General features: G+C 41.4%; 1 protein-coding gene across 4 annotated transcripts in view; it reads right to left on the bottom strand.

Annotated features, from left to right (window-relative positions):
• The window catches only part of LOC309569503 (NACHT, LRR and PYD domains-containing protein 3-like), a gene marked incomplete at its 3' end in the record, with an annotated part of 98,148 nt that extends 70,963 nt beyond the window's left edge, over window positions 1–27,185 (bottom strand). For all 4 annotated transcript variants that reach the window (XM_082275365.1, XM_082275366.1, XM_082275367.1 and 1 more), the window contains exons 1-3: window positions 27,119–27,185; window positions 25,037–25,102; window positions 12,393–14,097 (exon numbers count right to left, since the gene is read on the bottom strand). In XM_082275365.1, the coding sequence (XP_082131491.1) occupies window positions 12,393–14,068 (1,676 nt within the window). In that variant the 5' untranslated portion in view covers window positions 14,069–14,097; window positions 25,037–25,102; window positions 27,119–27,185. The remainder of the gene's footprint in view (window positions 1–12,392; window positions 14,098–25,036; window positions 25,103–27,118) is intronic.
• Between the last annotated feature and the right edge of the window lie 555 nt (window positions 27,186–27,740).

Genomic DNA, 27,740 nt, shown 5'->3' with positions numbered 1-27,740 from the left:
AGCAGGGTGCAGAAGCGGAGCGGCCGTGCCCTAGACACTACGCCTGCTACTGCCCAACGCAGCAAGGGAACGAGCGCACCAAAGTCAGCTCAAAAGGAGTTCTCTAGCGTGGAAGTTCTTTGGAAATGTGCTGATGACAGGACACGAGTGGTTTGCACCCTGTGCAATCAGAGCCTGAAGCGAGGCATAAACCTTCTCAACCTGAGCACAACCTGCATGATCAGGCATCTAAGTGCAAAGCACGAGCTGCAGTGGAGTAGACACCTTCAAAACCAAGAAACGTCTCTGGCTCATCCTGCTTCCTCTTCTGCTGCAGTCTTGGCCGCTCCAGCCACATCTGTAGTGATACCGGCACCTGCCACCCCGCAAACAGAGGATCTGTCAGCAACACCACCACCTGGGTCACCAACCATCTCCACAATGTCCCGTGGAAGCATTCAGCTTTCCATCTCCCAAACGCTTGAGAGGAAGAGGAAGTACCCCCCTACCCACCCGCGATCCCTGGCCCTGAATGCCAGCATTTCAAAATTCTTGGCCTTTGAAATGCTGTCATTCCGTCTGGTGGAGACGCACAGTTTTAAAAACCTTATGTCGGTGGCTGTCCCACAGTACGTCGTGCCCAGCCGCCATCTGTGGCAAGGTCCACCTAACTATCGATACGTGGACCAGTAAGCACGGTCAGGGGCGTTATATCTCCCTAACGGCACACTGGGTAAATGCAGTGGCGGATGGGCCTGAGGCGGATAGCAATTTGGCGCATGTCCTTCCACCACCGAGGATTGCAGGGCGCTTCAGTTTGCCTCCTGTTCCTAACTCCTCCTACTCCGCTTCTTCATCCTCTACCGCCTCCTCATCCGGACAGCGTAACACCTTCACCACCAACTTCAGCACGGCCAGGGGTAAACGACAGCAGGCAGTTTTAAAACTTGCCTGTTTGGGGGAAAAACCACACACCGCGCAGGAGTTGTGGAGGAGCATGGAACAGCAGACAAATGAGTGGTTGCTGCCAGCGTGCCTCAAGCCCGGCCTGGTAGTGTGCGATAACGGGCAAAATCTCATAGCAGCTCTGGGCCTAGCCGGTTTGACGCACATCCCTTGCCTGGCGCATGTGCTGAATTTGGTGGTGCAGAGGTTCCTTAAAAACTACCCCGATATGTCAGAGCTGCTGCAGAAAGTGCGGGCCGTCTGTGCGCACTTTCGGCGTTCTCACCCTGCTGCTGCTCGCCTGTCAGCGCTGCAGCATAACTTCGGCCTTCCCGGTCACCGCCTCATATGTGACGTGCCCACAAGGTGGAACTCCACCTTGCACATGCTGGAAAGACTGTGCGAGCAGCAGCAGGCCATAGTGGAGTTTCAGCTGCAGCACGCACGCGTGAGTCGCTCTGCAGAACAGCACCACTTCACCACCAATAACTGGGCCTCCATGCGAGACCTGTGTGCCTTGTTGCGCTGTTTTGAGTACTCCACCAACATGGCCAGTGCCGATGACGCCGTTCTCAGCTTAACTATCCCACTTCTATGCCTCCTTCAAAAAACAATTCGGGCGATGATGGAAGAGGATGTGGCACAGGATGAGGAGGAGGAGGAGGATGAAGAGGTAACATTTCCAAGGCTTTCAGGGCAGTCATTCACAAGGGGCTCCGAGGGTGGGTTCCTGCACACACAAACGCCAGGGACACAATTGTCCAGCAGGGTCACAGTTCTGGAGGATGAGGAGGAGGAGGAGCTGGAGGAGGAGATGGAACCATGTTCACAGCAGGGTGGCACCCAGGCCAGCTCATGGCCATCACTGGTGCGTGGCTGGGGGGATACAGAGGACACGGACGATACACCTCCCACAGAGGACAGCCTTTCGTTGCCTCTGGGCAGCCTGGCACACATGAGCGATTACATGCTGCAGTGTCTCCACAACGACCGCCGAGTTGCCCACATTCTAACTTGTGCTGATTACTGGGTGGCCACGCTGCTGGATCCCCGTTACAAGGACAACGTACCGTCCTTAATTCACTCACTGGAGCGCGATCGCAAGATGCGCGAGTACAAGCGCACGCTGGTAGACGCGATGCTGCTGGCATTCCCACCTGACAGCGGGGCCACAGTGGAAGCACAAGGCAGAGGAGGAGGAGGAAGAGGTCGCCAACGCAACCAGGGCACCGCCAGCACCTCAGAAGGCAGGGTTAGCATGGCCGAAATGTGGAAAAGCTTTGTCAGCACGCCACAACAAACAGCAGCACCAGCAGCTCATATGGAACGTCTTAGCAGGAGCCAGAATTTCACGAACATGGTGGAGCAGTATGTGTGCACACGCCTAGACGTACTGAATGAGGGGTCTGACCCCTTCAATTTCTGGGTCTCCAAGTTGGGCACATGGCCTGAGCTTGCCCTTTACGCCTTGGAGGTGCTGGCGTGCCCTGCAGCCAGTGTATTATCTGAACGGGTATTTAGCACGGCTGGGGGCGTTATCACAGACAAGCGCAGCCGCCTGTCCAGAGACAATGTGGACAAGCTCACGTTCATTAAAATGAACCAGGCATGGATCCCACGGGACTTTTCCGTACCTTGTGCAGAATAGCGATGGATACCGACCTTACCCAGCCATTGTTCTATTTTTGCTCTTTCTCACTCTTTTGGGGTGTACCCTCATTTAAAATTTCTGAAAAGAAGCAGTGTTGGCTACCTCGTCCTCCTCAGGGCCAGATTAACGTAGGGGCTTTTGGAGCTGCAGCTCCAGGCCCCTACCTTTATATAGGCCCCGGGTTGGCCATATTCACTGTTACCGCTCTTCTGTCACTTGTAAACACAGAAGTCTGGCTTCTATGCTCGCTTCCCCAGGCAGCTCCCTCAGAACCTCCCCACACAGCACGAAGGCCGGACAAGGAGGGACAGTTGCCGATGTATGGATGTGTTTATGGGCTTCAGAGACAGCATCCCATGTTGAATTAGGCATGCATGGCTGCACCCTTCCTCCTCTGGGTGCATGCCAAGGCACGGCCACTAAGGCCCTTCAAAATCCTCAGCACCAAGCCCATGATGCTCTTAATCCGGCCCTGGTCCTCCTCCACCGCCGCTTCCACCTACACCGCCCATAGGTGTGCGCAGCCTATTGCATTAGGGTGTGCACCCCAAAGTTTAAATACACATGCATGTGTTTGCCTACATGTACATGGCCCCAATACATTACTCTCCCTGCTGGCAAAATGAAATAGAGCAGAGCAGGTCCGAGGGAGATCTTTCCCATCTCCTCACTGGCAAACAGAGCGATAATGCTATGTGTCCTAGGTGATTAGGGTGTTCCCAGGCACACCCGCCACACCCTGTGCACACGCCTATGAGACCGCCACATCCACCACCACCTCAACCTCCCTCCTACTCCATATGGGCCTCGTCCTTCAGAGATGAAGAACATTGTTTTATTTTTCTGTTTTTTTTTTTTTTGTTGTTTTAAGTTATTTCCCTATCCACATTTGTTTGCAGAGCACTTGCCATGCTCTTAACTACGTTTGCTGCCATTTGCAGCACTCTAGCCCTTTCCATTGGTGTTTTAGAGCTATTTTAGTGCCTGAAAGTTCGGGTCCCCATTGACTTCAATGGGGTTCGGTGTCCAGGAAAAGTTCGGCAAAAGTCCGGGACACGGACCCGGACTTTTTTTTAAAGTTCGGCCGAACCCGCTGAACACGGACATCCAGGTGTCCACTCAACTCTAATCCCTAGTCGCCACTTACTTCTGTATACTGTGAACGCCTACTGTACCTCTAGCCATCATATACTACGTTCTTTGCTGTCAGTTCAACCCATGTGAGCTAATTTTTGCGGCCTATACAGGTCGCCACTTACTTGTGTATACTGTGAACGCCTACTGTACCTCTAGCCATCATATACTACGTTCTTTTCTGTCAGTTAAACCCATGTGAGCTAATTTTTGCCGCCTATACAGGTCGCCACTTACTTGTGTATACTGTGAACGCCTACTGTACCTCTAGCCATCATATACTACGTTCTTTGCTGTCAGTTCAACCCATGTGAGCTAATTTTTGCAGCCTATACAGGCCGACACTTACTTCCGTATACTGTGTGAATGCCTAATGTACCTTCAGCCACAGAATACTACGTACTTAGCTGTCAGGTAAACCCATGTGGGCTCATTTTTGGACCTATACAGGCCAAGACTTACTTCTGTATCCTGTGAATGCCTAATGTACCTTCAGCCACAGAATTCTAAATGTACCTTCAGCCAAAGAATACTACATTCTTAGCTGTCAGGTAAACCCATGTGGGCTAATTTTTGGGGCCAATACTGGCCGAAACTTACTTCTGTATCATGTGAATGCCTAATGTACTTTCAGCCACAGAATACTACGTTCTTAGCTGTCAGGTAAACGCATGTGGGCTAATTTTTGGGGCCTGGAATGGCCGACACTTACTTCTTTATCCTGTGAATGCCTAATTTTTCAGACTGGAAATGAAAAACAATGGGTCTGTAAAGGTTCCGCCAAATTGTGGCATGGATGCGGACCCATTATACAGATGTGTGAATGGGCCCTATATGTATTACACAATGTATTTACCGGCTGCTGTCAGTTCTGGCTGATTTATGAAAAAAAATATATATTTTTTGCTGTAAAAAAAAAAAAAATATATATAGGGCAACGTTTTCAATTGCAATACTTCTGTTATGACATTGTCCATGTCCTGGGACTATTTGTGCACAGCTAGTACGTCTTTTGTGGCTGCAAATATGACCTAAAGTTTTTTAAAGTTCGCCTCCCATTAAAGTCAATAGGGCCTGCCGCGAACTCGCGGTTAGCGGACTTTTGAGAAAATTTGCGGCTGGCGTTCGCGAACCGCCCCGGCCGATGTTTGTCCATCACTAATGGACAGACCTGCATGCAGCAGTGAATGCTGAGTGAGGTGGAGGAGGTTTATTCCCCTTCCACATTCTCTCTATGTGAAGCCCTCGCGGCTTACGCTGCAGGCTCTGCACTCTGCTTTCCTAAGAATCTAAATATCAATTCTCTGTTAAGTCCCACGTGCAAACCAGGACCCGGCCCAGTAAGATCTTAGCCAAAATTTTGGAGCAGGAAGAAGTATACTACATACCAGCTACCAAAGAGATACAGTCCCCTGCAAAGCCGCAAAAGTCTCAAAGCTGTGAAGCTAAAGGCAGCCGCAAAGCTGGACATCCGGCAGGAAGAAATAGTGCCGCGGTTGGTGAGTAAAACTCGAAGGGAGAAAAGGATATCCATCAGCACAACCGTGAATCTATACATCTTAATCTCATAAATTTTCTGGACTGAATACATATTATCACTTGTAGTGAGCAGCTGGAGGCAGCATGAGGATTTATGAGCAATTATAGATGAACATCTGATGGGACGGTTCGCAAACGCGATCGCGCTCAAATGTTCGCGAATCGCAGGTTCGCGGCGGGTCCCATTCATTTTAATGGCAGGCGAACATGAAAAACTGAGGCTCTGAGGAAGAGGCACGGCCTCAAAACGCGTCAGCCCTCCATCTACATGAGACATTGGACTTTTCAAATGATGCTGCTCCTTGGAATTGATATGCTGGTCTATTACGCATGTTTGTGAGTAGTTGATTTTAAACTTATGTTATTAAAAGCCCGCTGAGGATAATGCGCTAGGCTGGTGCGCCCTTTCTTTGTGTTTGTATTTGCAGTGTTTTTGACCACCCCGGTCGTAGTGGGCAGAAAAGCTTAGCCATAGTGGATGCCAAGTGTGAGTTCCGAGATAAAGGCAGCCTGAGGAACTAGTTCTGAGCGCAGGAGCAGGGTGCTCAGCAACACTCTTTTCGAACATGAAAAACCTCCAGGTCATATTTGCAGCCACAAAATACTTACTAGCTGTGCACACATAGTCCCACAACATGGACTATGAAATACCAGAATAGCATGCATCGTTTTGGGGGGCCACTGGTCTGTCACACCAGTTATAAAAAAAAAATGTACAGTAACTTGTCACTGTGTGTAGCAGAGTTAACGCAGCGAAAGAGGCAAAATTTCTGCAGTACCCAAATACACTATTATGAAAGTATATTGTTATATAACACCCCACTTCAATCTGTCATTTTGGGGGGCCACTGGTCTATCACACCAGTTATAATACTTTTTTTCCAGTAACGTTTGTCACTGTGTGTAGCAGAGGGAATGCACCAAAACAGGCAAAATTTCTGCAGTACCCAAATACACTATTATGAAAGTATATTGTTATATAACACCCCGTTTCAATCTGTCGTTTTTGGGGGGCGACTGGTATATCACACCAGTTATAATACTTTTTTTCTAATTGCGTTTGTCACTCTTTGTAGTTGTAGTATTACTGCCAAACCGCTCACCAGTCACAATGCTGCACAATACAAATCCACTATAATATTCTTTCTATATTAGAAAGTATATTATAAGTGTATTACACCCCTATATACTGCACACCAAACAATAGTACACCTATACCAGTCCTTAAAAGGGCTCTTGTGGACCTATTAGCTAGCGATTTGTGTCACTAATAGTTTGTTCCTTCTTCCCACAGCAACCTCTCCCTACACTGACAAAAGACAGAATGTAAAATGGCAGCCAGATCAGGTCTATTTATAAGATAGGGGGTATGTCCATGGGCTGAAATGTCTCAAATGGCTGTCCTGTACCATCTGATGGATGTGTCATGGGTCAAAGTTCTTCACAATGTAAAAGAATATGGCGGTCGCGAATATCACCATATGTTTGCATGTTTGGCGAACAGCGAACGAGCAAAGTTCGCCGCGAACCGTCCGCTGGGCGAACCGCAAGGCCATCTCTATTTATGAGGGCTCCTCTCTATATGCTTACATAAATGGCAATTTGGGTAAATCACAAAGAGATTAACAAAGAATACCCAGAGATTGGATTCTGTTTCAAGGTTGACTGCAAAAAACGAAATCAAAAATATTGAACTGCTTTAAAACGTCATCAAACTTGTAAGTGTAATATCTGGCGGTAAGACTGTGAAATAAAGGTATGCTATATCTAAGGACTAAGGAAATGCCAGAATAATTACTGTCCCCTTCTTGAGGGCTGGAACTGCATAAAATTATAGAATTATAAAAGTAATAATCTTTGGATCTTGGATAAAGTACTACTCCCAGGTTCAATAGACTGCTTTATGGTCTGAAACTTTGTAATATTCTCTGAAAATACGGTGAAACCATGCAAAAATAACATAGCAGGGTCTTGTCACTTAAAAACTGTCTCTAAGAATGCATACAGGACGTTCTATCTCCTTTTTCTATTTAATGACCTCCAGGACTAATTAAAGTTCAAATTTATAAAAATAATAATATCTGGAAAAACTGCATCACCTTAAGATTAAATAGATTGAATCTATGAAGTGACACTGTGAGAGATTTTGGAACACTAATGACCTACAATGTAAGAGGTTTGAATTCCCAAATAAAAAGAAAATAAATAAAAAAAAAATTTTAGAAGAGTTGAGAAGAAACATGGCGAGTGTAGATTTTTTTTGTAGAGACGTACATTTCATTAGATTCCAATGTAAAACTATATTCAAAGCATTTTCCAACGTGGTTCTATGGGGACACTCCAATTAAAAGAGCAAGAGGAGTGGCAATAGGAATAGCAAGGAATATTGGATTTTCCCTAGAGGAGAGTAAGATAGACCCATTGGGCCAATATATTTTCCTCAGAGGACGAATACAGGACATGGAACTCACGCTGGCTAATGTTTACTGTCCGAATAAAAATCCTAGTGGTTATCTGGGGAAGATCCTACATGAACTATCATTCTTCGGAAAGGGCTTTTTTGTTCTGGCGGGAGATATAAACTTCTGTATAAATCCAAATCTTGACTGTACATCGAGTGCAAGGACGTTGGGAGAATATCAACTCAGAAAGATAAAGAGAAAATTACATCATATCCAATTATTCGATGCGTGGAGGATTCAACATCCAAAAGAAAGAGATTATACCTTCTATTCCCCCCTGCACTCGATGTACTCAAGACCGGACTATATTTTCATCGATCATCGAATAATAGCATCAGTAGTCAATACACAAATAGGAACTATAACCTTATTGGACCACGCACCATCAAACTTGATAATAAAAATCCTAGGCTCTAAAAAAAAAAAAAGAAAGAGAGGACCAGTTTTATAAACAGACTAACAATGGAAATATATGAATTAGAACAGAGACATAAAAAAGATTTAACAAAGGAAACAGAAGAAGACCTTGTGTTAAAAAGAGATAAATTAAAAGACCTATTAGAAGAAAAAACTCGAGGTCACTTTAATAAATTAGCAAGATACAGGTATAAATTCGGTAATAAACCAGGAAAATTCTTAGCTAGATTATTAATGAAAAAAAATCTAAAAATTATATAGAAAAAGCAAAAAATAATAAAGGAGAATTAATTAACTCAAAAAAAAAAAAAAAAAATAGCCAGTGCTTTTCATACCTTTTATAGTACCTTATATAACGTCTGTCAGGAGGAAACACAACAAAATAAACAAGAGAGAATAATAAATTTACACAAATATATTAAGGAAGCAAGCTTACCTAAAATAAAAAAGGACAAATTTGAACTCTTAGACGCTCCTATCTCTCAGGCCAAAATAAGGGAAGTATTAAAAACCATTCAAAATGGGAAAAGCCCAGGCCCAGATGAATATACAGTAAGGTACTATAAAAGATTCAGAGAAATCTTAGTCCCAAAGATATATACTTATCTGAATGAGACTGTAAAAGAAGAAATAAGGGAAGAATCTTTATTGGTGCATATCACGGTAATACCAAAGGAGGGGAAGGATCTATCTCTCTGCTCTAGTTATAGACCGATTGCCCTTTTAATTGTGGACACTAAAATATTTGCAAAAATATTAGCAACAAGATTAAAAGGCTTATTGGAATACTGGATTCACTCAGACCAAACTGGATTCATACCAGGCAGAGAGGGGAAAGACAACGTGGTAAGAACCCTGCTGCTCCTACATAAAACTAAAAACTATGATGTTCCCTCTCTTCTACTGTGGATTGATGCTGAGAAAGCCTTCAACAGGGTGGATTGGGACATCATAATGGAGATAATAGGAAATATAGGGGTTGGATCAAGGATGAGACAATGGATAGAGGCACTATATAAAAACCAGACTGCAAAAGTGAAGATAAACGGGGGACTGTCAGAAAGCTTCAAGATGAGCAATGGGATGAGACAAGGGTGTCCCCTCTCTCTCCTTTTGTTCATCTTAGCTTTGGAACCTCTCATGGCAAAAATAAGATAAAATAGAGATATAAGTAGAGTGAAGGTGGAACAAGAAGAACATAAGATCGGAGCATATGCAGACGATCTGCTGTTCTATATTACTAATCCCAGGATCACCTTCCCGAATATCCAAAAAGAGTTAAAAGAATATGGAGAGTTGTCTATTTTTAAAATAAATCCATGGTGGAGAGATTGGAATCTGATTGATTGATTGCTTCTGAAGACAGGTGTCTTTTTACATAGTTACATAGTTAGTGAGGTTGAAAAAAGACATCAGTCCATCCAGTTCAACCTATGATGTGTGTGTGTGTTTGCTGTTAACCGTACATTGTATACCCCTGTACGCTGTGGTCTTTAAGGTGCCCATCTAATCGTTTTTTGAAACTATCGATGCTCCCTGCTGATACGACTGTTTGCGGAAGAGAATTCCACATCCTTACTGCTCTGACAGTGAAGAACCCCCTACGTACTTTAAGGTTAAACCGCCTTTCCTCTAGTTTTAGTGAGTGGCCACGTGTCTTATTGTATTCCTTTCTCTGAATAGTTTGTTCCTTATGCTAGGGTCGCCAGTACAGTATTTGTACATTGATATCATATCCCCCCTTAATCGTCTCTTCTCCAGAGAGAATAAGTTCAGTGCTTGTAGTCTTTCCTCATAGCTGATGTCCTCCATTCCCCTAATTATTTTTGTTGCCCTTCTCTGGACTCTTTCCAGTTCCAGCACATCCTTCCTGAGGACCGGTGCCCAGAACTGGACAGCATACTCCAGATGTGGCCGGACCAGAGTCTTGTAGAGAGGGAGAATAATCTCTTTATTTCTGGAGTGAATCCCCTTTTTTATACATCCCAGTATTCTGTTGGCTTTGCTTGCAGTGGCTTGGCATTGCATGCCACTGCCAAGCCTGTTGTCTACCAGTACCCCCAGGTCCTTTTCCATCCTAGACTCACCCAGAGGTCCCCCCCCCCCCCCTAGTGAGTAGCTTGTTTTCTGGTTTCTGGCACCCAAGTACATTACTTTACATTTTTCAACATTAAACCTCATCTGCCATGTAGTTGCCCACCCCATTATATTGTTCAGGTCCGCTTGTAAGGTTTCCACATCCTGCAAAGAAGATATTGGCATGCTTAGTTTAGTATCATCCGCAAATACTGAGATTGTACTAGATATCCCCTCCTCTAGATCATTTATAAATAAATTAAACAGGATTGGCCCCAGGACAGAACCCTGGGGGACCCCACTTTCCACACCCGCCCAATCCGAGTACTCCCCATTAATCACCACCCTTTGCACTCTCCCCTGGAGCCAGTTCTATATCCAGGTACTCACCTTATGATCCATACCTACATTCCTTAGTTTTAACAGTAAGCGTTTGTGGGGAACGGTGTTGAAGGCCTTTGCAAAGTCCATATACACCACATCCACATGCTTACCTTTATCCATATACACCACATCCACAGGCTTACCTTTATCTAGGTGGCAGCTTACTTCATCATAGAAGGTTAATAGATTGGTTTGGCAAGAACGATTTTTCATGAATCCATGCTGATTACTACTAATAATACCATTTTCATTACTAAAGTCTTGTATGTGGTCCCTTAACATCCCCTCCAAAATCTTGCAGACTACTGATGTTATGTTACGCTAACCGGCCTATAGTTACCCGGGATATATCTTGGCCCTTTTTTAAATATTGGTACCACGTTGGCTTTTTTCCAATCAGCTGGCACCATACCCGTTTGTAAACTATCCTTAAAGATCAAGAATAATGGTCTGGCAATCACATGGCTGAGCTCTTTAAGAACCCTCGGGTGCAAGCCATCCGGTCCCGGTGATTTATTTATGTTAAGTTTCTCTAGTTTAGTTCTAAGTATATCTTCTGTTAGCCATGGCGGTGCTTCCTGAGGTGTGTTGTTTAGTTTGGCCTTACATGCTGGGTTAGTGTAGCCCCCCAATTATTTTGTGAAGACTGAAGAGAAGAAATTATTTAACACTACCGCCTTTTCCCTGTCCTCTGTGGCCAAATCTCCCTTGTCATCTTTTATGGGGCCAATGTGTTCTGGCCTCGCTTTCTTACTGTTTATATACTTAAAGAATGTTTTGGGGTTCTTTTTACTCTCTTCCGCTATATGTCTCTCATGTTCTATTTTAGCCACCTTGATTTCGTCTTTACATTTCTTATTACACTCTTTGTAATGCTTGAATGCTGCCAATGACCCCTCAGCCTTGTATTTTTTGAAGGCCTTTTCTTTAGCATTAATATGCATTTTTATGTTGAAGTTTAGCCACCCAGGGTTTAGTTTTGCTCTTTTAAATTTATTTCCCTTTGGAATACACTGGTCAATCCCTTTGTTTAGTATGCTCTTGAAGCACTCCAATTTTTCCTCCGTGTTCTTTGTTCCCTGGTTTTATCCCATTTGATATTTTCTAGCAGAGAGCGCAGTTTTGAGAAATTGGCTCTTTTGAAATTCAGTGTCCTTATATTACCCTTGTGTTTCCTATTACTGTAATTAACACTGAAACTAATTGACCTATGGTCACTGTTTCCTAAGTTGCCCCAAATTTCTATATCCGTGAGCAGGTCTGTATTGTTGGTAATCAGTAGGTCAAGTACCGCATTTTTTCTTGTTGGTGCATTCACCATCTGACCCATGAAATTGTCCTGCAAAACATTTAGGAACTGCCGAGCCTTGGCTGAATGCGCGGTTCCTTCTGCTCAGTCTATATCTGGATAATTAAATTTTTATACAGGTAACAAGCTGCTAAGATTAGGAGCACTCCCTTTAAGAGATCTCAGGTCCTAATCTCAGCTCATTACCTGTATTGAAGACACCTGGGAGACAGAAATCTTGCTGATTGATAGGGGATCACATACTTATTTTACTTATTAAAATGCAAATCAATGTATAACTTTTTAGAAACACCTTTTTCTGGATATTTTTTGTTGTTATTTTGTCTCTCACTGTTAAAATCAACCTACCATTAAAATTATGGACTGATTGTTTCTTTGTCAGTGGGCAAACATACAAAATCAGCAGGGGATCAAATACTTTTTTCTCTCACTGTAATTAAAAAACACCTGAAATTACCAATTTATTACAGCAATTTGTGTAATTATATTTATTTACCTCAATCTCTCGATGTTGTGTAGAGCCGGTATAAGTTTCTTCAATCCTTCATTCTGAATGTTACATGAACTTAGATTTATATCTTCTGTCTCTTTGAGGGATTGAAGGATAAAAGACAGCACAGAGCAGTCCAGAGGGCTGAGGGGGACTTTAGATAAGTCAACTTTATTTGACTTAATACATTGTGACACCAGAGCCTTATTCCTGCTCTCATGGAGATAGTAGAATACATTAAGAAGCTCTCTGTTGACTCTTAGGGATTCATCAGGTATTTTTTCTGCAATTTTCTTCTGGATCCAGGTGATGACATGTCTGGCAGTCTGGGAAGATAATTCTCCCACATGAGACTTTAGCATGAATCTAGTAGACAAGTCTGAGAGACCGCAGAGGAAGCGGAGGAATATTTCAGCACGGCCATCTTTGTAAGACTCAGCCTCATCAAGTGTTTCCTGTAATTTGTCAGGATTATAGGCAATAAAATGGACTAAAGCGGCAAAAAACTCCTGAAGAGTGAGATGTAAGAAGGTGTAATCAACATCAGGAGGCTGACCAGATTCTATCATGAAACATGAAAAGAGATATTCATCATTTCTCACATGGAATGACTCCAGATGACGATCATCAAATACAATCAGGTGACTCATGACTGCATGTTCTGCCAGCCACCCAATAGATTTCAGCAGTTCCTGGACAGTGTGGCTGTCCTCTTTATTCTGGCAGTGATTGGCCAGAATGTTGGAGACAAATGTCACAAAGAGTTGTGTCACTGTTTTGGGTAATGATGTCATCAGTTGATCAGTGATTGTTTGTTGGGCTTTGAAACACATTGATAACACTGTACAGATGATCCAGCAGTATGATGGGATATAACAGAATGTATACAGGGTGTCATTCTCCTGCACACAATGAAAAGCCTTTCCTGACAATCCCTCATTTCCAAAGAAATGATGAAAGAAGGTCAGTCTGTCTTCATGGAGAAATCCCATGATTTCAGCTATTCTCTGGAAAACATTGGTATCAATTGATGCCAGTCTGGCTGGGCGGCTGGTTATCAATACAGAGCAACCCTTAAGAAGACTCTGCCTCACCAAACTAACCACAATATCAGTAAATATTGTCTTGTTAGCATAGAGTCTACTTGATCTGAAATCCATTTGGTGAATACTTTCATCTAGGCCATCAAATATGAACAGAAGTCTCTCTGGTTGTTGTAAAATATCTCCAATCCAACCCTGAAGATATGGATATTGATGAAGGATCATCTCCTCTAAGCTGACCTTTTTCATTCTATTAAGATCCCGAAATTTGAAGAAGAAGACAAAAGAAAATCTCTGGTACTGTTTTCCAGTCACCCAGTCATGGACAAACTTCTGCATCATTGAGGTCTTGCCTATTCCTGGCACTCCGCTCACCATTATTGCATGTGGTACACATTGTGACTGCTGGTTCCAGCGAAATAGCTTGTTGGGGGAAATGTGTTCCAGTCCAGTTTGTGTTTCCTTCAAGAATTCCTCATGTTTTACTCCAGTCTGTATCAGCTCATTTTGTGGATGCTGCCTGAACTGATCAGTGGAAACTGCAATCAGGTTCACATAACGCTCATTGATGGGGAATCTTTGTGGCTCCAGGGTAGTTCCTGGGGGTCTATGCTCCACTAGAGTCTCAGTCTCCTTCATCAGATGTTGTTTGTGCTTTTCCTGAATATCTGGGAATATAACGAGAATATTTTATAGCTCAGGTTAGTCAGAAATTGACACTGCTAAGAAAAGTCTAGGAAAAAACGTAACTTCTTTTATTCTGAGAATGTTGAGGGAAGATCAGATGTATAAACAAACTGACTGTAGTTTATTTTGATTACAGACATTTATATAGTACCAACAGTACTTTACATACTATTCATTCACATCAGTCCCTGCCCTCAAGGAGCTTAGAATCTAAGGCCCCTTTTTCACATGAATACATACTGTACACATATGTACTAAGTAAATAAATAAACCTCCCCAGTAATTTTATCACTAGGCTGCAGCTAGAGGGAGCTCTAATGATTTGTAGTGTGACTTTATGAGACTGAAACCAACAAGTTCATATTAAAGAGTAACTCAACTTTTGTTGAGAAAAAAAACATTCCCCTCTGGGTGATCTCTGTACATTACAAGGATTTTAACAAATTTTGTTGCAAATTCTGTTCCTCCGTGCTGAGTGGGTCTAATGGGAGTGGTTTCCTAATTATTTGTCAGCTGTGGCAGCTGCAGGACTCTAATGAGGAAATCTGCTGGGCCTGCATGCCTTTAGACGTGTTGCTATTGGGAGTATCTCACCAAAAAATGAAATTTTTTTTGCAGGGGAGGCCAGAATTCTGACTTGTATCTTAGGCAGACTTCTGGGAAAATTGGTGAGCCAATCACACAAGCAGGAAATGATGTTTCTGGGGGTGTGGTCAGTATACTGTCGGGATTATTGGGGGTTATTAATTAACTAATAGAAAAAAAAATGGATTTTAAAAAGCCATGTATATTTCATATTATGCATATAAGATTCTGAATGGCATGGCTTCCATCTTGTTTTTAGGGTGAAATAAAGTTCATATATGTCTTCTTACAAAATGTCTCTCACAGGCTTACAAAGGGTCTATGGTTTCAACAGAGATCTTTGTATTTCTATGTAATCATAAATAAGGTGATACATTGACATCTCTATCAGATAAGACTCAGTCAGTCTGATACCAGATGTTAAGGGGATGGTAGTGCCACTCTGTCTGTAATTATTTAACAATGGACAATACCCCGGTATATTCTTGTTGTATTTTAAAATGAGCTATATATAAGTTTTTGAAGATACATTATTATGTGTGAGAAGATATTAACCAGAATTATGTCATTATATTATGTAAGGCATATACATATATATTTAGGAATGTTATATCACATTTTGGGTTTATATTCTTATAGTAGTAATCTTACTTAGACTTAAGACTAGAGTGAATACTAATTACTTCATTTTAAGGTATGTGGTAGGAGTGTTTATATAAGAATTGCTTTGGACTAGTTTAAGTGCTCAAGGTGTCGTAAATATTACAAACTAGACGCTCTGTTTGACAGCCCTATGGCATGGTCAAATAATTAATGGATCTTCACTAGTCAACAGGTCAACAAGGTCACTTTTAATAGTAGGCCATTGTATGTTGTGACGTATGTTAAATACAAAATCTAATGAACAGTGCAATACTGCCTCCTGTAGACAAAATACCAAATGCAGTTTTGGGATATTTGAGATATTTCCATATAAAAATATTATATTGTGTTAAATAATATAATTATTGAAATGGCATTACTTGCCAAGGTGAATGATGGAGATACAGATGGACATTTATGTATGTACTGGGAGTCTGGACAAAGTTTTATATGTGCTTTATGATTACTCTTACATATAGAGAAATCATCCTTTAATTTTATTATACCAAGTATTGGGTTAATTATCAAAAGAGGTGTGTCTCTGACCTCACCAGTTTAGGTATAGAATATCCCGACCAATTGGGATAATGTTTCATCCCTATGGGTTTTACTTATGGTAATTTTTATAGCTCTTTGTTCTTACCATATAAAAGACCAACCCAGATGAGAGAGAGACACATTACACTTTACACTGCCCATCATACAATACACATACATCACACACACTATTACATTCCTCGATAGACTCATCCAGACATACTCCATCTTGTCCACCTCATTCATCTGAAACTTGGAGGAAACTCCTCCCTCACTGGCATCCATCTTAGGACTCTGGTAACAACCATCTGAAGCTAGCGGCCATCTTAAGTGTGGTAAATATGCCTTGCTATGTTATTTGATTTTATTCAACAATTGTTTATTCCTTCCTTATATGTTTTATATTGCATATTTAAGGGTAATGAGATTAGCCGTATGAACCATAGTAGATTTTTCTCTAAAAAGCAGATTTTTGTTTTTTATACATTTTTATTAATATCAGATTTCGTGCATTATTTGCAATTTTAAGTCTTCCGTTTTGCATGGCTTATTCTCCCTCATCTGCAGTGAAGTGACTTTCGGCTATGCATTGCGCAGACCATTGTAGTCGGTTTATATAGAACATTTATTTATGGCTTATGCTATACCTGGGAAGAAATGGTAATCTTGCTTTCATTTTGCTTTCACTTTGTTTCAGTTTCACTTTCATTATTGAGCTAAATATCACATTGCATTGATTGTTTGAAGTTAGTAGTTTATGTAGAGTTATATTTTTTATGTGTCACTTCTTGTTTGATCATATATTGTGATTACACTCTTGAGAATAAATATTTTTATATATATTCCATACTGTAGACTGTGCTCACTAAGATTGGTATATGCTTTTAAAAAGAATTTAATCAATTAAAAATAATTCACGACATAGTGATTTATGGCAATAGGTGAAGACTCTCCTTTCTTACAGATCTTTGCTTATTAACCATAAATAGAAACTGCTATATTCAGAGCAGTATAAATATTCTGACATAATTAAGTACGAGCGCGAGATATTTATTATTAAAAATTCTTACAATACATTCTGTGTACAGAAAAGCTCCAGGCAGCCATATTGCATTTCCAGAAAATTACAACAGCTGCAGATTGAAAAGGAAAGGTAATTTATAATAGCATTCAATTTCAATATGATTTGTGTTGCAATTGTATACGCTATATTTTTTTTTCTTTATTTGCTATTTTTTCCCCCCTACGAAAGTGGAGTTACCCTTTAGGCTTGGAAAGCAAGTGAGAAATAGTGATTTGGGACTTCTCTTTGATACAAGTTAGTCACACTTGGTTTATACTGTCTTTATTCAGTTTTGGGTTTATTCTGACATTCCATTTCTCTGTTAGTATCTTATATGTTCGCACTAGTAACTCACTAACACAAATTGATGTGCTTTCCCATGTGGCCTGCACTGCCACTATAAGGAAAGTAATCATCTGTATAATCTGATCCTTTTCTGTTTAACACCTTAAACTTGAAAAGCAAGTGAGCAACAGTGTTTTGTGTCTCCTCTTTGATACGGATACTGCAGGCTGCATCTTTGTCATACCTTGTACTCAGATTACCGATAATCCAGTAATATTTGGGGGCTCATCCGGGATTGGTGCAATCACAGTGCCACAGGTCACAGAGAAGGGAAGCAGCTTAACCACATCAATACCGGGCACTTTCACCCCCTTCCTGCCCAGGCCAATTTTCAGCTTTTAGCACTGTTAAATTTTGAATGACAATTGCGCGGTCATGCAACACTGTACCTAAACCAAATTTATGTAATTTTTTTCCCCACAAATAGAGCTTTCTTTTGGTGGTATTTGATCACCGCAAGGTTTTTTCTTTTTTGCTAAACAAACAAAAAAAGACCAAAAAGTTTGAAAAAATAAAAGTTTTTTGTTTAGGTTATAAAATTTTGTAAATAGATACATTTTTTCCTGCACTGATGAGCACTGATGAGGCCGCACTGACAGGCACTGATGAGGAGGCACTGATGGGGTGGCACTAATATGCAGCACTGATGGGCACTGATAGGCGGCACTGATATGCAGCTATGCAGCACTGATGGGCACTGATAGGTAACACTGATATGCAGCATTGGTGGGCAATGATGGGCACTGATGGGTGGCACTGGTGGGCAATAATGGGCACTGGTGGGCAGCACTGATAGATTGCAATGATGGGCACTGGTGGCTGACACTGATAGATGGCAATCATGGGCAGCTCTGATGGGGAGGGCACCCTGAGCGGGTCCCTGAGCCATGACTGCCATCCCTGGTGGCCGTGGGTGGTCATCCCTTGTGGTCATGGGGGGGTATCCCTGGTGGCCATGGGTGGGCATCCCTGGTGGCTCTAGTGGCACCCCCCCAAAGGGTCTGCACTGGTAATCAATGCTCGGATTACCAGCACAGACCCCCCCCTCTCAGGAGAGCCGCAGATCGGCTCTCCTCTACTCATGCCTGTCAGGCACGAACTGAGAAAATCCAATCAACGGCTCTTCCTATTTACTATGTGACCAGCTGTGATTGGACACAGCTGGCCACATAGTAAAGAGCCTACGTCATTAGGCTCTTTACTGAGATCGGAGATGCGGTGTGTCAGAGTGACACACGGCAGCACCGATCGCCGCTCTGCGCGCCCCCCAGGGATGCGCAGTGCGCTTTATCCTGCTGGACGTCATATGATGGCCAGTCAGGATAATACAACCACTTTACCGCCGTCAATCTTCTATAGGGCGGGCGGCAAGTGGTTAAAATGGCAGAATTCAGGGAGGCGGCACAGAACACAAAATTACTGATCCAACATCATTAAAGAAGCTGCAGTGACACATTCAGAAGCTATTGCATGCATTGTCTGAGAGTTAGCTGCACTCACTGGATACCTAGATGCAGGAAAAAGAAGATAAAGTGGTTCTTCATGTCACAGGTTAAAGTGAGTTAGAGATCTGTGAGTACATTATAGAACACCATCAGGGAGAAGTAGTATGCAATGCAGAGAACAGAGGTATGGCATACCTTCTCCAGGTAAAAGCAGAGATTTGTCTTTGATAAGTGAAATCAGCTATGAAAATCCTAATATAAGTGAGGGGGGAGATTGTGGACCATCGCTCAGAGAGGACAGACCATTGCAACCTAAAGAAGGTGGACTCACGTTAAGAAACATAGCAGCACACCTGCCAAGAAAGGAGTTTAAAACTTATTGTCAACAATATCAGACTGGGACTCTGAAAATACCCACAGTAATATCTGCAAACAGATGAGGGGGTGAAGGAAAAATACCCACAAGAGTCACAAATCATTAGAACGGTGCTAAAAATCATAAAACCTAGAACCGTTAAAGAGATGCTAATTATGAGTAATGGGCCACACAACCCCTGTTTGGTTCGCACCAGAACTCCCGAACATGTAAAAAGTTTGGACCTGAGCCGCAAACTTTATTAAAGTCTTATATCATGCAAGTTATTGGCCATAAAAAATATTATGGGGGCCTGGGTATTACCCTGGGGGACTTGTATGAATGCAAAAAAATGTTTTTTAAAAGATCGTTTTTACAGCAGCAGTGATCTTAAAAATGCTTAATGTGAAAACAATAAAAATGAAAAATTCCTTTAAATATAGTGCCTGGGGGGGGGGGGAGGGTTATCCTTAGTCTGCCTGTAAAGTTGTGCATCTGTACCGTGTATAGAACCTGCTGCAGCAAAAATGAATTATATTTAAATTGAAAGCAATACAATAACATTGCTGGCAATACAAAAATGTTTAAAAAACAGGGGGCTTATCGGAAACTGGAAGCCGCCTTTAACAAGGGGGCCCCCAGATCCCGGCACCCCTGTATGTGAATGAGTATGGGGTGCATAGTTTCCCTACCCATTCACCAAAAAAAAGTGTCAAAAAGAAATAAAAACACACACACAGTTTGACAATTCCTTTATTAAAATTAAAAAAACAATGTCCCCCGATGTACTGTATATATGGCATTTGCCACTAACCAGCACTATGCACCTGATAATCCGACATGTAAGGCAGGATAGAGATGTTTACTGTCCAGCAATAGGTGGAAGGACATAGCAAATATGCAACCTCTGTAAAGTTCATGTATGCTTTTTCCTTTTTCTTCCCTTCTGTGTCTATCTATGTTGATTTGGAGGTCCCTGCGTGTTCTTCTTATGAATATGATGACCGACATTGTGTATCTGCAATTTGTTTAAACTTTAATAAAAACTGATTAAAAGAAAACAACGATTGAGCTACACACACAGTACACACCTTATATATTGCCACACATGTCAGAGTGAAAGTAATAATTCTGGGGCCATTTTTTCACAGGTAACTCTAAACTGATGATGACCTGTAAAAACGTTTAAATCGCCACCTATGAACAGTTGTGGGTATGAAGCGTGTTGCCATTTCAGGGGTGCACGCCATTTTAAGGCCTGAAATGTTGGCTATTTATTTACTCAATGCAAGCTCATTATTTTATATTTCAGATATATTTTATAATTGAGTAAAATATTGCAGTTATGTGTACTAAAATTAATGCTAGTGTATTTTTTTTATTGAAAATATAATATATAGGGCGCTTACACCCCCTTTTTAACCAGGCCAATTTTTAGCTTTAGGTGCTCTCACATTTTGAATGACAATTACTCAGTCGTGCAACGCTGTACACTTATTCCATTTTTGTCCGTTTTTTCACACAAATAGAGATGCATTTTGGTGGTATTTAATCATCACTGGGTTTTTTATTTTGTTGCGCTACAAATCAAAAAAGACAGATTATTTTGAAAAAAAAAATGAATTTGTCATTGTATCTGTTATAAAATTTTGCAAATTATTAATTTTTCTTCATAAATTTTGGCCAAAAAAATACACTGCTATATATCTTTGGTAAAAATAACCAAAATCAGTGTATATTATTTGGTCTTTGTGAAGGTTATAGAGTTTACAATCTATGGTGCCAATCATTGAAGATTGATCACACCTGATGTACTGACGGTCTATCTAATTTCTTACATAGTTACATAGTTACATAGTTAGTGAGGCTGAAAAAAGACACAAGTCCATCCAGTTCAACCTATGATGTGTGTGTGTGTTTGCTTTTAACCGTACATTGTATACCCCTGTATGTTGTGGTCTTTAAGGTGTCCATCCAATAGTTTTTTGAAACTATCAATGCTCCCCGCTGATACGACTGCTTGCGGAAGAGAATTCCACATCCTTACCGCTCTTACAGTGAAGAACCCCTTACGCACTTTAAGGTTAAACCGCCTTTCCTCAAGTTTTAGTGAGTGGCCACGTGTCTTATTGTATTCCCTTACTCTGAATAGTTTGTTCCTTATGCTAGGGTCGCCAGTACAGTATTTGTACATTGATATCATATCCCCCCCTCAATCGTCTCTTCTCCAGAGAGAATAAGTTCAGTGCTTGTAGTCTTTCCTCATAGCTGATGTCCTCCATTCCCCTAATTATTTTTGTTGCCCTTCTCTGGACTTTCTCCAGTTCCAGCACATCCTTCCTGAGGACCGGTGCCCAGAACTGGACAGCATACTCCAGATGTGGCCGGACCAGAGTTTTGTAGAGTGGAAGAATAATCTCTTTATTTCTGGAGTGAATCCCCTTTTTTATACAACCCAGTATTCTGTTGGCTTTGCTTGCAGCGGCTTGGCATTGCATGCCACTTCCAAGCCTGTTGTCTACCAGTACCCCCAGGTCCCTTTCCATCCTAGACTCACCCAGAGGTTCCCCCCCTAGTGAGTAGCTTGCTTTCTGGTTACTGGCCCCCAAGTGCATTACTTTACATTTTTCTACATTAAACCTCATCTGCCATGTAGTTGCCCACCCCGTTATTTTGTTCAGGTCTGCTTGCAAGATTTCCACATCCTGCATAGAAGATATTGGCATGCCTAATTTAGTATCATCTGCAAATACTGAGATTGTACTAGATATCCCCTCCTCTAGATCATTTATGAATAAATTAAACAGGATTGGTCCCAGGACAGAACCCTGGGGGACCCCACTTTCCACACCCACCCAATCAGAGTACTCCCCATTAATCACCACCCTCTGGACTCTCCCCTGGAGCCAGTTCTCTATCCAGGTACTCACCTTATGATCCATACCTACCTTCCTTAGTTTGTACAGTAAGCGTTTGTGGGGAACGGTGTCAAAGGCCTTTGCAAAGTCCAGATACACCACATCCACAGGCTTACCTTTATCTAAGTGGCAGCTCACTTCATCGTAGAAGGTTAATAGATTGGTTTGGCATGAACGATTTTTCATGAATCCATGCTGATTACTACTTATAATACCGTTTTCATTACTAAAGTCTTGTATGTGGTCCCTTATCATCCCCTCCAAAATTTTGCAGACTACTGATGTTATGCTGACCGGCCTATAGTTACCCGGGATATATCTCGGCCCCTTTTTAAATATTGGTACCACGTTGGCTTTTTTTCCAATCAGCTGGCACCATACCTGTCTGTAAACTATCCTTAAAGATCAAGAATAATGGTCTGGCAATCACCTGGCTGAGCTCATTAAGAACCCTTGGGTGCAAGCCATCCGGTCCCGGGTATTTATTTATGTTAAGTTTCTCTAGTTTAGCTCTAAGTCTATCCTCTGTTAGCCATGGCGGCACTTCCTGAGGTGTATTATTTAGTTCGGCCTTACAAGCTGGGTTCGTGTAGCCCCCCGATTCCTTTGTGAAGACTGAAGAAAAGAAATTATTTAACACTTCCGCCTTTTCTCTGTCCTCAGTGGCCATTTTTCCTTTATCATCTTTTATGGGGCCAATGTGTTCTGGCCTCGCTTTCTTACTGTTTATATACTTAAAGAACTTCTTGGGGTTCTTTTTACTCTCCTCCGCTATATGTCTCTCGTGTTCTATTTTGGCCGCCCTGATTTCATCTTTACATTTCTTATTACACTCTTTGTAGTGCTTAAATGCTGCCAATGACCCCTCAGTCTTGTATTTTTTGAAGGCCTTTTCTTTAGCTCTAATATACATTTTTATGTTGGAGTTTAGCCACCCAAGGTTTAGTTTTGCTCTTTTAAATTTATTTCTCTGTGGAATGCACTGGCCCACCCCCTTGTTAAGTATGCTCTTGAAGCACTCCCATTTTTCCTCCGTGTTCTTTGTTCCCAGGGTTCTATCCCATTTGATATTTTCTAGCAGCGAGCGCAGTTTAGGGAAATTGGCTCTTTTGAAATTCAGTGTCCTTATATTACCCTTGTGTTTCCTATTACTGTAATTAATACTGAAACCAATTGACCTATGGTCATTGTTCCCTAAGTTGTCCCGTATTTCTATATCCGTGAGCAGGTCTTGAGACACTAACAGGCCAGGACAGTACAAATACCCCCCAAATGGCCCCTTTTTTTTGGAAATTAGACATTCTAGGTATTTAGTAAATGGCATGGTGAGTTTTTTGAAGTTGTATTTTTTTCCCACAATTCTCTGCAAAATGAAGATTTTTTTTCCCACAAAAGTGTCAAATTAACAGGTCATTTCTATTACACGGCATATGCATACTTGCAACTACACCCCAAAACACATTCTGCTACTCCTCCTGAGTATAGCACCACATTTCATTTCTTGACTACCTATCACACTTTTGAAGGCTCTGAAGCACCAGGACATTGGAAACACCCAAAAAAATGACCCAATTTTGGAAAGCCAACACCTCAACACAATTTTGGAAGCATAATGAATATGTCATTTTTTTCCACAAGTTTTTGTAAAATGTGGAAAGAAAATTAAAACATATATATTTTTTTTTTTTACACATTCTGCTACTCCTTGTATGGTGATATCACATATATAAATAATAATATAGCTGCGCTAATCGTGATATATGTCAATAAAGCTTATTACAAATTAAATAGTGCAATAATAAAACATGTGATCAATACAAATTGTGAATCGAAAAGGTGAAACAAAAGTAAGAAATTCATGTGCTCACAACAATTGAGCGTGTTAGCTAAAAAAAATAGTGCATAAAGCAAACAATTGTATAAATAAGAGTCCAATACAAGTGTAGTAGGTGAATAATCAAATGTGAGGAAAGAAAAGTGAAATCCTCCACCACAGCTATATTCAGTCTTCCTCAGCAGTGTCTCCGTTACACAGACAAGCTCATGCGCTTACCAGAGTAAGGTAGAGATTGCGCCTTTCAACAATATCCTTGTTGGATCCAGATAACAGACCAGCTCAATATGGACAGACTACGGATCGCCACATTGTGCCAAACTGGTATATCATATATAATACCGTGTCCTTCAGAGGGTAACTCGGATAAACAGCAGTCTCCACCGCGGTATATTTATAGGTAAAGTTGATCCAGGGAATATCCGATTGCCTCTCGGGGGATCAGGAAGGAATTTTTTCCCCTGCTGTAGCAAATTGGATCATGCTTTGCTGCTGATTTTTGCCTTCCTCTGGATCAACTGTGTACCTCCACCCACCATCAGTCTCTGCCTCGCATCAGATCAGATATCACATATATGGCATGGATGAGCACTGATGTGGCATAGATGTGGCACAGATAATCACTGATGTAGCACTGATGTGGCACAGATGAGCACTGATGTGGCATGGATGGGCACAGATTGGGCATGGACGAGTCACAGAAGGGGCAGGGATGAGCATGACAGGCACGAATGAGGCACAGATGAGCACTGTGGGCACTTCAAATCCAGCCCATTTGCACTGCTGCAGTCTCCCACCTCTCCTCGCATACTGTACCGATCGTCATGAGGAGAGAGCTGAACCAGACATGCGCCAGTTTGTTTACAAGTGATCACACCATTATTGGAGCTCTGTCATTGGACCTTTACCTTGATCTATGAGGGGGCAGGCGGGAAGTGCAAGTTCGGGAGGATGTCATTGTATGCCTTCCCAGAACTAGCCAACCCTATGGTAGCTGTCATTCAGCTATGGCCCAGTCCGCAAGTGGTAACACATGAAAAAAAAAAAACAAATGCAAAATCTCAGGCAGGATAAGGGTTAACACATTTTTGTTATATAAATTGTATGACCTAAAGGGGAATGTCTGAATTTAGGGAATACATAACACCACCAGACCTGCACTTTGGAGAAAATTGTTAAGGTTTTTCCTCTATTACCTTTCAGCTTCGGAGTCAGGGAGTGTCCGAGTTCATCCAGCAGAATCTGATCCACCAAACCCTCACCTATAGAGAAAGAAAATCATTAAAATTTATGCCATTGGGGGGTGCCCCAAATTATATAGATACTGGGAGGAAATTATTGGTACTGTAAATTCTGTATTTGGGGAAGAGCTTGGATTAGACCCAATGCTATGTATACTAAACCATATGGATGGAGACACAATACCATTCACTGTACAGATTGCAGTGACTAGATGCTTATTTCAGGCTTGTAAGTTGATTGCACAGAGGTGATTGGCTCCTACACCACCAACATACAGGAATGGGTAAAGGCGATGAATGATACGATATGAAAATAAAAATATGTGTGTATAAAAAGAGGATGTGTAAAAAAGTTTGAGAGAATATGGGGCCCATGGATGGACACTACAGGGCTTTCCCCAAGGGATATTACATGTAGCAGATCATAAATAAGGGAAGGAAGATGATAATTTATGAATTGTAGGTGGTACAGAAAATAAAATGTTTATTGGCTAAAGTGGTATAGGAATACAATTGTATTGCTGGATATTGTATTTGTATAATTGGCATTGTATTTTTTTTTTCTATTTTCTTTTGATAATTTATGAATTGTAGGTGGTACAGAAAATAAAATGTTTTATATATACAGTATTTATGAGTAAAAGTAAGAATTTATTAGATAAAGTGGTATAGGAAAAAAAATTGTATTGCTGGATATTGTATTTGTATGATTGGCATTGTACGTATCGGAAAATGGAAAAACCCTTTTCAATAAAGAATATTTGATTTAAAAAAATAAATAAATCTATGCAATGATCACATCCATCTGAGGCAGACCCACAAAAATATGCATTAAAAAGTTGTCTAAACAGGCTCTTATTATAGGGTGTCCCAAAAGTCCCCATACATAAGGAAAATTGAAAAATTGTAACTATATACACCTTTATTTACAAAATATTCATCACAATTTTTTCTAAATAATAACAAAATATTAATTTTTAAATAATAATTACAAATATTAAACACATACTGTAACATATAAAATTAGTTTGTTATTTTTTCCCCATGTATGGTCACCCTGTATAATAAAACATGTTACTTGTGATAGGTGTAGTGGATGAAAAACTGTTGACACACATTGGTGAACTGGAAATTGACATGTTACTCTGGTAAACAATACTATAAAACATACTTTGATACATGGGACAAAATAAAAAGTATAAAATATTAAAAACAAAATTACACCCACGAAAATATTTAAGGTCATAATTAGGGATGCCCCGATATATCGGTCTTCGAAAACTAATCGGCAAAATGGCATCCTGTTGACCTCAATGCAAAAATCACATCCCATGACTTTAATGCAATAACGCCCTCTACTGACTTCACTGCAAAATCGCCCTCTATTGACTGCAATGCAAAATCGCCCTCTCTTGACTGCAATGCAAAATCTTGTCTTACTGTTTTCAATGCAAATACGCCCCCTATTGACTGCAATGCAAATTCACGTCCTATTGACTTCAATGCAAAAGTGCCAGCCACATTAACAGAATTAAAATAATGTTTAAAAAACATGTCCATTTCGGTTTTTAGCCAAGTGCATCCTGAATTTTCGGTTTCGGGACCAGAATTTTCATTTTGGTGCACTACTAGTTATATTAACACCATATGTGATGGGACAGCGATGGGCGGCTATTCCAGAACAGTCCCACCACATGACAAAGCAAAATGTCTTGTCCCTGATATGCCAGGTTCATATCACTCACAGTGCAAGGCAATCCACCACCTCCCACTGCACAGCTGGCAGTTTACCATAACAGAATGTCTTTGTGACATTTCAATAAAGGTAATTTAAAAAAGTGAACAGTGCGATGCACTGAGGTCCTACTCTGTCTCTGAACTTCACTGTCTTGAGAAGCTGAAACTATCTGAGACTTCCGGTGTGTCTGTGATGCCTGCACCCCTGATACCTACTGTTCTTCCCCCCTCCAGCTGCATATTCCAGTACTGTGTCCCAGGATTGTCACTAATGGCATTGCAAACACAAAGTCCTGTTACCTGTCTGTCCGATCTCATCCAGAACCGCCAATAAATTAGGGTGAGGATGATCTTTCTTCACTGCATAGAGACATTCCCAGAGTTCAAGTACAGCTCCTCTTCCCCCATCCTGAATATCTTGTAACAAGGTGCGAGAGAAGCAAGCGACCCCCGATCCTTCTTTTATTGTCTGGTATTTCTGAAACACAGACATATTATTCTTACCAGGGAAGAACACACGTACATGTAGAGCCAAAAGTAGGTATACATTACTGATCAGATCATAACTAGACATGGAACATTTCAGGACATTTTGAAGCCGTAGGAAAAAAGGTTTTTACCCAATTTTTCCATTTTTTCCCCAGGCCTTCCCATCTGTAATCATGACATTTTATAGTAGGTATTGTAGCAGGGTGACCCTGTTCACTGTGTAAAATGGTGGTTTACGCCAGATTTTGTAGGAAGCGAGCGCACTAATGGCACAGGTGTGTACTGGCTTCATATTTTTGTGGAAATTTTATTAATATTTGTGTGGACATTTTTCAGGAAGTGTTTTAGTTAAATTACCATTATGTCTCCCAGTGTCGGTTTATCAGTATTCGCTATGCACAGCAAATATGGCTTTAACTGGCATTGAGGAAAG

The sequence above is a fragment of the Pelophylax lessonae genome (genome assembly GCF_965119305.1).
Source record: "Pelophylax lessonae genome assembly, chromosome: 13".
Lineage (NCBI taxonomy): Eukaryota > Metazoa > Chordata > Amphibia > Anura > Ranidae > Pelophylax > Pelophylax lessonae.
This window is presented reverse-complemented; position numbering and strand designations above follow the sequence as displayed.